We start from the raw sequence: 12,387 nt of genomic DNA, 5'->3' as shown, positions 1-12,387 counted from the left end.
ACCCTATGGCGAGCTGGTGGTTACGTAATACCTAACGTGTCACGTCAGAAATTAGTCTTCGAACTGAAGAAACAAAACATACCTGATTTTTGCGGATGCATCGCAATATTCTGTAATAATAGTCATCCCAGTAAGCCAGCTACAATTATATATTATATTTAATACAAAATAAATCACCATTGTCAAAGTGTTGAAATAACTGTATTATGGTTTGTACATAAATTAACCCACATACTGAAATAATAATCGGAGTGTTTTCCTAGTTAATTGGTCGTTTCTTTCCGTGGCCTGTACCTGTGGTTCCTGATTGGCAGGTGTATATTTAGACGGTCCCCAGACACACTGTTTAGACACACTAAAAAGACGTGCCTCTTTTTATTAAGAAAATTATCACTTGGGTATCGTGAGTGGTTGTTTTTGCTCGAACTTAGCATACCAATAGGCTTAATAATATGCATTTTTTTCTTTGGATTTTTTTAAAAAGAAAAATACTATAACTCCATTTTGTTCTATTGATGCAAATTGAAATATATTTAGTTAAATAGTTTATTATACTATCAAGTCATTTATGTTGTTTTACAAGTCAGGTTGATGAAAGCGATGCGTCTTGTCGTAAATTAGACCATTTGTTTACACTGTGCATAGAGCAGATGGACGGAGCTGACGTCACTTCACCCCAAGCTATACCACTGGACATTACAAAAATGAAACAAAATGGCTGCCCCCAATTAGCAGGAATAATCATGTTTTTTCATTAACTCTAAAATTACACATTTTTCATTTGTTAAAGTGTCAGTATGTGTTGGTGGTCCAGGTATGCATCTTTCCAACACATAAATCTCTTGTTTGAGTTTACTCTACCTTTAATGCATCAAATTTATCTAGTTTACTGCAAAGCTTAAAAAACTATTCTGGAATAAAATAAACTCCCATCTTGCAGCAGCTATATTATCTTTGTTATTGTCATTCAGACAGGTGCATTGATGGTTTCTTTTCTTCAACTGGCTTGCCTCCTTGCACTGCCTGTCCGGTGGATACGTACTGGAAAAACTCAACATTCTGTGAACCTTGTCCTACTGATGGATCAACGTTACACAAACAAGCTTCAAAGACTGAGTCAGATTGTAAAGGTATGTAATGAGTTTCAAAGACTGTGTTAGCTTGTAAAGGTATATAATGTATAAAGATTTGTCAGCTTGCAAAGGTATATATAATGTACAATTAAACACTGTCTCAACATGTAATGTCTCAGATTGTAAAGGTATGTAATGAGTTTCAAAGACTGTTTGAACTGTAGTAGATAATTAATAAGTACATGGGTGTGACCTGTGATTAACAGGTAGGCATGGCTTTGACGTAGCATGTTTGACAGGTGGGCATGGTCTGCGACGTCACGTGAATGACAGATGGGCTTGGTTAAGATGTCATATGATTGACAGGTGAGCATGGCTCAAAACAGGTCAAGTACATAGCTTGAGATAAGATGGGTAATCATGTTAAGTGGCTTGGAATAGCTGACGTTTTAAAATAAACTCTGCCAGTGATTTTACCATGAAAAAAAGTGTAATACTCAGCGGTTGCAAAACGAAGTAGTAGTAGGCGTTGAAACTGACAGAGTAGGAGTTGGGGGTTTATCGAGAGATACAGACACTCGGTAATGGGGGCACATGGGGGGGGGGGGGGGGGGGGCTCTATGGACCGGAGTCTGTTACCACAGAAGTGTGCAATGTAGTCCACTTGTAATGCATATAGTTGGTGAAATTGTTGGCCCAAGAATAGAACAAGTGGTTTTCCGTTTTAAAAACAACCTATGTTCCCGTTTAATGTTTTTGTAAATTCCATTTCATTCCATTACAGACTACAATATGCAATTAACAGTTGAACTAACACAAGTTGTGACAAATTAAAGTCCGAACCAAATTGTTAACAACTACAATAAATTACTCTCCTAACTTTAATTGCCGATACATTTCCCCCAAATTTTGTTTAGACACAAGTTGTGAAAAAAACATTACAGTGACATAGATTCCACATTATGAGACTGTAACGATGTTGCCAGTGTTGACTTATATAGGGCAAAATACATGCAGTTTTTTGCCGTCTGCCATTTTGTTTCTTTATGGAATACTCTTCAAGAGGGGTGAAAGCCTCCAAAGTATGTGTCATAATTAATATAAAATCAATGATCTCTAGTGGTATCATTAAAAATAATAATAATAAAATTAATATGACGTCGCTATTTGTCATTAAATCAAAGTAACCCTACATATTAGTAGCGAAAAATCAAAGCAAAGGCTACAATTATAATAACTACATAAAGCATGATTGTCTAACAATTAAGTGCACTGCAGTTAGGGTTCACAAAACGTAAACATTTATTTTTTCATCTCTGTGACAGTCTAACGTCGTCTGCAAATTGAAGTATGCGCATGACACAGCGGAAATAAAGTAATAATGCAACGTTCAGCCAGCCGTTTTTTGCTAAACATTTGCAAACACATTTTGATGGGTGGTTCCAGAAATGATCATTTGGTTTAATGTGTAGCGTAAAAATCTGTCTTCCAAGACAAGCGTTAGCGACAAACCACTGGCTAAACTTACACCTGGAAAAAACCATGTCCCCTTCTGCGCAGGTGCAACAGACTAAGAAGTAAACCAACCCCAAGTTCAGCCAGCAAACGTTTCGCTAACGTTCGCGAAGTATTTGATTGGTTCCCAATGTCACCATTTGGTTTACCGTGAAGTGCATAATCTAGTCTAGCGTTTGCCAATAGTACTGCGCACGGGTCAATCGTCAGTTTACAGAGTGTGGCAATAGTAAAATAGTATTAATTTTTTTAACTTTGCAGAAAATCGTAATTCCGTTTCCAAATGTAAATTCCGTTTCACAATGGGAATTCCGTCCGTTTTCTGCGATCGTGGAAAATCACTGGGTCTATTATGCTCATGAATCAAAACAAAATATATTTTAAAAACAAAGGCAATGAGCAGTAATTAACGCTGTATTAGTGGGAAACTCAAAGTTTTCCTGAAGAAATTAACCCATAGAAGCCGAGCTATACACTCAGACAAGAACCAAGAAAATATGAACTGGAGTCTGAGAAACTGTGGCGAAAATAGACGTCGGAAATGAGGGTAGTAAACTTCGCATGCGACGCCTTGTTTTGCAACCACTAAATACTAGACACAAACTCAGTCAAATGTAATTGGGAACATTTACCTCGGCTGTAAAGTAAACATTTTAGTTTTGTACCTACGGTCATAAATCATATACATGCAGTGGTGAATGAATTACTTTATGTCAACATAGCTAAGTAAAATAACTACCATGATTGTAATGTAAAAGGATATTTTGTTTCCCATGGGTTAGTCAAAGATCTGAAATATATGAACAAATGTAAGCTACATCGTCCTCTCACTCGCAATCATGGTTAAGTTGAACAGTGTGATGTTTGCTACGGTCGACTCTGTGCTGTGTCCATGGTGTCACCTGATTATATATCAGGCCTCAGACCACAATTAATTTCGCTATATGTTTCTATATAGCCTTAGTGGCTATAACATTTTTATTAATATCAGCAGGCCCGTGAAGTTTTGTATGTACCTTTGCCTGCATGGGGGACACATACCCTGAAAAGGACAACCCCTGTTGTCCAGCTCTTTCTCCCAGCATATTGGTTTAAACAGACACACCCTCTAAACCAGGCCGGAGTACACCCATTTTACACAAAAAGCACTACTTTTGCATGGGCCGGAATTACCACAAACAAGTCTTCAATGTCAGCAAGTTACACATGTTTACAAACTACATGCTATCCCCTGTCACTTCAGTCAAACAGTTGCCACTTCATAGCTGTCTGCCATGAAATAATCACAGTCAAACAGCAGACTACTTGCGCGGTGAAACTTCCGGATTTTGGACAACCAAATGGGAAGATAACTGTAATCTGAGGCCAAATGTGTTTGCATTTGTGTTCATTTTGTTTGTCTTGCTAGACCAATATTTTTATTTTTAAATATAAGGTTTTAACAAGACGGGGTTGAGTGTCATGGGTTAATTAATAACAATGTTGTTTGTAAGAGATGGCAAACCAGTGTATTAAAATTAATAAACTTGTTTTTTAATTGAATTTCGCTTTATTTTTGTGTTTTAAAATATATATACAATTCGATAAAACTAGTATTTTTAGGTTTGTGTGTGGTTTTGTCAGAAAATGATTTTACCCCGCCCCCAATGATGAGAATTAGAAATAAAATTGTACTTTCTCAACTTGAAACATTTGGCCATATGTCATATGTCTTTGAAAAAAAAGAACAGGGACATGTTCAGGGTGGGTAGGTTGGGAGTCGATCCACACCCCTATCTCTGCTCAAAGCAAATTATTCATATTATTTTAATATGCATATACCTGCATTTGTCTTAATGAATTTTACTTGTAGAATGAAAGAAATTGCATTTTGGAACATCAGGTTTTCACAGTTTTCCACCCACCCCCCTAATAAATTGGGCACTTACACCCTCGATCTCACCCTCCCCTTACAAATGTCCTTCCCACATGCCTCAACAATGAGACAACAGCTTAACTTCACATGCACATCTTGATTGGAAGTGTAATGATTTCTTTTTGCAATTTACATGTATATACTGCATCCACTTTCTTATGGTTTACCAAATAACTGAGCTGAACCAAATGGTTTGTAAGAAGTTGATGGGAATAAGGCACAGATTGTAAATAACCCATATTCTTTCTTCAAAATCTGGGGTTTTAATTCTCCTGTCTCATTTTTTTTTCTCATTTGATTTCACTTTCTCTTGCTCTATTTTTTGCTATTCTCTGTTCTTTTCCCTCTCCTACCTTTTTTTGTCTTCGTTCAGTTGTGCTTGATTCTCACTCATTTTCTAGGCTGCTGTTTTGAGGGGTATTCTGCTAAAAACATCAGCAACAACTTGGGATATTTTCAGGAGGTATCAAATGAAAGGATATTTGCTATTTAGAACTATTAAAGGAAGGGACACTTAAGGCATTTGGCCTAGTATGCATATTCAGTGATATCTAATGCACATTATTACTTAATATCAACAAGTATAATCATATAGTTATAAAATGGCTATTATATATAACAGGCACAGCCATTTTGTACCATCTCAGTGAATACGCCCTCTGGCGAGCTAGTGGTTACGTAAAACTTAACGTGTCACGTCAGCAATTAGTCTTAGAACTGAAGAAACAAAACATACCTGATTTTTGCGGATGCATCGCAATGTTCTGTAATAATATCCATCCCAGTAAGCCAGCAATAAGTATATATTATTTTTCAATACAAAATAAACCATCATTGTCAAAGTGTCTAAATAATTGCATTATGGTTTGTCCACACATTAACCCACATACTGAAATGATAATAGAAGTGTTTTCTTTGTTAATTGGTCTTTTCATTCCGTGGCCTGTACCTGTGGTTCCTGATTGGCAGGTGTACATTTGGACAGTCACCAATCAAGGTGTCTAGACACACAAAAAATATGTGCCTCTTTTATTAAGATTACAGGGTATTTATTGTGGGATAACTGCGCGCGGCCACGCAAAAAATATGTGCCTCTTTTATTAAGATTACAGGGTATTTATTGTGGGATAACCGCGCGCGGCCACGCCTATAATGATAATGGACATTATCAGCCGTCCTGCTTTATTACTGTAAATCATTTTGTAAAACCCTTGATTAAGTACATGTAGACTTTCCTGTCTAAAATCACAAACCTGACCAATTGCGTAGTCCCAAAGAAAAGAAAATTATCACTTGGGTATCGTGAATGGTCGTGTTTGTGTAGTAGCATCATGTAGCATCATCGTTTTGGAACAAATAACAACTGCATTGTTTTTGGTTAAAGGCTCTTTAATGGCTGACAAGTTTCCATTTTTATATCACCCTGTAACAATATAATTAAAATACAATATAACAATACATTCATTATACATATATAAATCTCAGGATACACAATACATAATATTCCATCATTTAAATAATAGTATTTAACATGACATGACATATTAAAGTAATTAATGCATAATACAAAATATGTCTTATGATTACAACAGACATAGTTATAATACATACATACATAATATACATTATCACTCACATGTCCAAATAATGATTTAACATATGTCTCCATTATCACAAATGACAATACACAAGATATTATCAATCATGTGAAATACATACATGTCCTGAAATAAGAATTATATTATAAAAATACATATACAAATATATTACATACCAAGTATGTGACACCAGGGCAAATGGAACTGGTCACACTTAGGATTGACGTATCTGCATAAAAGAATTACAATAATAAATAACCACGCAGACACGTTATGTTTAATAATAAAATATATAATACAATACAACAATCTCTAAAGTGTTCATCACCACAAACATACACACTGCCTTCATACTAAATTATGTTTATCACATATTTAGATATAGATTAATCAAATTACTGAATTAATAACAATTAATATTACACTGTACAGTTTATAACGTTATACAGAAATATATAATAATTACTTGTTGTAAAGCATGATTTAGTCAGTTACATTTACATTAAAGTATATGTTATTATAGTGTAGCCAAACAATAAATAACCTAACTATAACTAACCTTAAATCTTCTCTAGAAATATCTTCCAATAAATTGAGCAAAAATGAAGTATTAACTCCAGAAGAGCAAACTATAATGTGGACCACAATACCAGACGCACACCAGTATTTAAGGAAACAGTGAACTGTAATAAGCTATCATTTCAGATAAGAACACTAAAACCACATCAGCTTACACTGTACTCAAGCTGGAAACAATAGGACAGGCGCGGCGCATGGGTGATAGTGCTATTGTTACTAAGTTGTGCAAGTGTCATACATGCTTGTGCAATTTGTAACAAGCCAAGATACCTGAAAATAGTAATCAACTTGTCATTAAGAATAAAATAATTAAAGGTACACAATCTGTTGTAATTCATTACCTGTTTATGGAAATAAACTAATTAATTACACGAGAACAAATAAAACCAATGCATTAATATAAAACAATAATTATATACAAATATCCACAAGTCAATATTATTACATTTGTGCCAACGTACCCTACCAATAAGCCTAATAATATGCATTTTTTCTTTGATTGAATGTTTGATTGAATGTTTGTTTAACGACACCCCAGCACAAAAATACATATCGGCTATTGGGTGTCACAAATGGTAAGTATATGAACATATTTATATACACTCGTGTAAAACCACAGTGTAAGGAGCTGTGGGGGGGGGGGGGGGGGGGGGGGGGGGGGAAGTATAATACAATATATAAAATCAAGTTAAGTATATCTTAAAATTTTGTATAGAAGTCAAAGTGTTTTAAAAACTTTACAATTAACATTGGATGGAATTTAAATGATTCCAAAACATTTCTGTTGCCAAATATATCATTTCTTGTCGGCTTGAGATGATCACACTCCACCAAAATGTGCCGCACAGTCAGTGTACACTGACAGTGTTCACACTGAGGAGGAGGGTCCTTCTTTAAAATAAATGAATGCGTCAAATATGTATGGCCGATGCGGGCACGGCATAAGACTACTTCATCCTTCCTGCATCGCCTGTAGGATGACTGCCACTCTCCCAGGACTGCCTTGACAGAATGAAGCTTATTCGCAACCGCACCGTCCCAATCATCTTGCCAAGTCGAAAAGATATATTGGTTAATATGAAATTTAAAATCACTGTAGGGGACACCAACATGGACACGGGGCAAGTTCAAAGCAGACTTGGCAGCAACATCTGCCTTTTCGTTACCCCTAATGCCAACATGGCTGGGTACCCAACACAGTATAACATCTTTATTGGCAATTGATAAAAAGACACACTTTCGTATCACCATCCCAACTAAGGGGTGCTCCAATTTCATGTACTGTAGAGCTTGAAGACAGGAAAGTGAGTCTGTAAAAATAATATACTTGGATGCATATGAATCCTTAATCTGTTCCAGGGCTTTAATGATTGCCCAAATTTCAGCAGTAAAGATTGATGCTGAATCGGGCAATCTCATGGAAATTATTGTGTCTGATGGAAACACTGTAGCACAAGCCACCGAATTCCCATCCCGTGATCCGTCTGTGTAAACAGGAATGTAATCACAGTACCGCTCTTGGATTTCCATGAAATGTTGTTTATAAATAACTGCATCTGTGCGATCTTTTTTTAGATGCACAAGATCGAATACAATTTTTGGTGGTTTGATACACCAAGGTGGCAAAATAAAATATGAAGGCGTTTCCAAAATGTCTGTTAAATCAATGTTGGAAACTGATAAAAACTGCTTAATGCGAAGACCAAATGTTCGAATCGCATTCGGTTTCGCATCAAATAACTTCATATATTTATTATCAAACACCGCATTGTGTGCAGGATGTTTTGGCATTGATTTAATCTTTGTAGCATACTGCAGAGAAAGCTTTGCACGTCTAGCACCCAAACTAGGTTCGTGTGCATCGACGTACAAGCTCTCCACAGGAGATGTTTTGAAAGCACCAAGACAAAGCCTAAGTCCCTGGTTGTGTATAGGATCTAGCATTTGCAAGTAAGACTTACGTGCTGACCCATACACAATGCACCCATAATCAAGTTTAGACCGAACTAAAGATCTATAAAGTCGGAGCATAACCTTTCGATCTGCTCCCCATTCAGTCTTACCAATAACCTTTAAGATATTGAGGGCCTTTAAGCCCTTCTTTTTTACATACTGTAAATGAGGAACAAAAGATAGCCTCCTGTCAAAAATAACCCCCAGAAATTTGGTCTCCTCCACAACTGGAACCGGAGTTTTGTCCAGAAACAGCTGTGGATCTAAATGGTGACCTCTTTTCTGGCAGATATGCATACAGACTGTTTTTGACTTTGAGAATCGAAATCCATTGTCAGTTGCCCATTGTTGAAGTTTATTCAAACAAAGCTGCAACTGACGTTCAATGATACTCATACTGGACGACCTGTAGCAAATCTGAAAATCGTCGACATATAACGAGCTATCAATGCCAGGTTTTAAACACTGGATGATGCTGTTAATTTTCACGGAAAATAAAGTTACTGACAGGATGCTACCTTGAGGCACACCCATCTCTTGGGAGTGAGAATCGGATAACGTAGATCCCACTCGTACCTTGAAAGACCTATTCTGTAAGAAATTTGAGATAAAGCCAGGCATACGGCCTCTTAGGCCCATGCCATGGAGGTCTTTCAAAATCCCATACTTCCACGTGGTATCATAAGCTTTCTCGAGGTCAAAAAAGACCGATACCAAATGCTGGTTATGGATAAAAGCATCCCTACAGAACGTTTCAAATCTAACAAGATGATCGACCGTGCTACGTCTAGGCCTGAACCCACATTGCACGTTAGTAAGCAATTTGTGGGACTCAAGATACCAGACAAGTCTACGGTTGATCATTCTTTCCATGGTTTTACAAATGCAACTTGTCAAAGCAATAGGCCGATAACTGGTAGGATTTGTTGGATCCTTACCAGGCTTAGGAATAGGAATGACAATGGCTTTTCTCCAATCAGAAGGAAAGTCACCCGAAATCCAGATTTTGTTAAAGATATTTATAGAACCATTAAGGATGATTCAGGTAAGTGTTTTAAGAGTTGATAATGTATTTCATCTGGTCCTACCGAAGTATCATGGGCTCTACGTAGAGCGTCCTGCAACTCCTCCAAAGAGAAGTGCCTGTTGTATACTTCAACATTTTCAGATGAAAAGTTAATAGGTTGCTTTTCAGCTCTATTTCTGACAGACGTAAAAGCATCTGTACTGAAAGAAGAAGAGGAGTTATGGGAGAAACTGTCTGCCAATGCATTGGCAATGTCACGATGAGACGTAACATCCGTGTCATTGACAGACAAATGGCGAACTGTATTATTGGATTCTTTTCCCTTGATTTTACGTATCCTATTCCAGACAGATTTCACAGATGTTTGAGAAGTCAACTTGGAGACATAATTTCTCCAAGATGATTTCTTACTCTGTCTGATAGTTTTACGAGCCTTTGCACGAGCAATGCGATAACTATTCAGGTTATCCCCGGTAGGTTCGCGTTTGAACCTCTCGAGGGTCCTGTTTCGCTCTTTGATTGCATCTTTGCATGTCTCATTGAACCATGGTTTATTGAAACGCTTCGGTACTGCCGAAGTCTTAGGAATAGTTTCCTCTGCAATATCTTTCAAGATGGAGGTGAACAAAGACATGGGATCATCGGCACCAGTCATGGCAGTTTGTTGCAGTCGAGTGCTGCACAGATGCCGAAATTGATCCCAGTTTGCCCCCGTCAACCTCCATCTCTGAACTCTTTCAAGTGATGGAGGTCCATCATTCTCCAAAATAACTGGAAAGTGGTCACTACCACAAGGGTCTGGACAAACTTTCCATGAGAAATCAAGACAAAGTGATGGACTACAAAGGGTTAAATCAATGGATGTGAAAGAACCACTTGCAGGATGAAAGTATGTATGACTTTTATCATTAAGTAATATTAAGTCATTTTTGAGAATTAAGTCTTCTAATTGTTTACCTCTAGTGTTTATGTCATCGCATCCCCACAAAGTGTGGTGTGCATTAAATCTCCCATGATAATAAAGGGAGTAGGGAGTTGATCAAGAAGACCTTGAAAGTCCCTAGTGCTAAAATTGTAATTGTTTCGAGGGGGTAAATAAACTGAACAGAGAGTAATAGTTTTATGAGCCGTGACCTTTACGGCCACAGCTTGTAAAGTCGACTTTAATATGACTTCACTCTGGGGAATGTTTTCATTTACAATAATGGAAACGCCCCCAGACGCTCTGTTTTTCACTCTGTTGACATTTATGGTAGAGATTAAATCCTCTGATGTTAATACTGTCAGTATCCTTCAGGAAAGTTTCCTGAAGACACACTGCAAGAGGATTATACTTTTGAATTAGAAGACTTAATTCATCAAAATTGGGCCTAAGCCCACGACAGTTCCACTGGATAACTTTATTTTCCATCGGGAGGAAGTATGGGTTTTATCTTTGGCTTTGCTGGTGGTCTTTGTGATCGGCAATGATCTGGAGATGAAATCTCCATATCATCATCACCGATATCAGCCAAAGTATCATACATATTGCTGATCGGGACCGAACGTAATTCGATCTTTTTCAGCCTACCAGAGAGTACTTCTGTAGCTTTCTTTGGGAGATTTCTTTGTGTCATTGCCTGTCTTAGGGAGACTAGTGCTCGACCTATTTTGGTGGATTTTTAAAATCCAATGACACTTGAGTTTCAATTTCCTTTTTCTGGGGTGTGATTTTTTGTTTTTGTGCTGCTTTTTGCACCTGTTTTTGCGTCTTCTCAATATCAGACAGTTTCTTGTACTTGGCTTCATCACAATGCCAAGTGAGGTCTGTGTTGACCGCAACACTTTTAGTGGCGACTTGGCAGCAGCTGCAGCTGCATATGACTTGTCACCGACTGTAGGTGTTGCTGTCTCCACCAACCTCCTGGCATCAGTGAAGGACAGTTTATTTTGTACCTTCACCTGTTGAACTCTTTTTTCCAACTTCCACCGCGGACACTCTCGCGAGTATGCACAGTGGTTTCCCTTGCAGTTGATACAAAGTGTATCGTTCTTACATGTCTTGCTGTCATGGTCAAATAGACCACAACGAGCGCATGTAAGTTTTCCACGACATGTGTTCTGACCATGGCCAAACCGCTGGCATTTGAAGCAACGCAAGGGGTTTGGAATAAAGGGTTCAACAGGAATATTAAGGTAACCGGCTTTGACAGATTGAGGAAGGGGTAGGGACGTTAAAGGTGAGGATACAAGTATTCGTCGGTAACAAGAACAAGTCATTGTTTCGACGAACCTTTATCCTCCTCACTGCAGTAACACCCTGAGAACTTAAATTTTCGCAGATTTCTTCTTCAGTAACACCTTCCAAATCTCTGCATCTGATCACTCCCTTTGACGAGTTGAGGGAGGTATGCGGAGTTACCTTAATCGGCACGTTACAAAAAACTGTCGACTTGAGGAGGCAAGTTGAATGCTTGTCGGTTGAACATTCAACCAACAGCCCATTTTTAATTTTTTTAAACTGATTTTGGCTCACCAGCCAAGCCAACAATTGCCTTTTGAATGGCAAACGGGGATAATTTGTTCAAGGCCCCATCATCAGTAGAACTGATGACAAGAAACCTTGGCCAATTTTTGTGAAGAAATCACTTTGGATTTCTTCACACTTTTCTTTGATTTCATGGACTCCTCGTCCGAAGACAAGAAGTCCGAAACTTCGGTGTGGACCCTTTTCAGGGTCCCATCAGA

At 37.7% G+C, this 12,387-nt stretch overlaps 1 protein-coding gene across 1 annotated transcript in view; it reads left to right on the top strand.

Annotated features, from left to right (window-relative positions):
• Positions 1-12,387, top strand: part of LOC121379496 (sushi, von Willebrand factor type A, EGF and pentraxin domain-containing protein 1-like) — a 61,450-nt gene that overhangs the window by 24,750 nt on the left and 24,313 nt on the right. The window contains exon 10 of the mRNA XM_041508141.1: positions 972-1,130. Within this exon, the coding sequence (XP_041364075.1) occupies positions 972-1,130 (159 nt within the window). The remainder of the gene's footprint in view (positions 1-971; positions 1,131-12,387) is intronic.

The sequence above is a fragment of the Gigantopelta aegis genome, chromosome 8 (genome assembly GCF_016097555.1).
Source record: "Gigantopelta aegis isolate Gae_Host chromosome 8, Gae_host_genome, whole genome shotgun sequence".
In the NCBI taxonomy this organism is placed as follows: Eukaryota; Metazoa; Mollusca; class Gastropoda; order Neomphalida; family Peltospiridae; genus Gigantopelta; species Gigantopelta aegis.
This window is presented reverse-complemented; position numbering and strand designations above follow the sequence as displayed.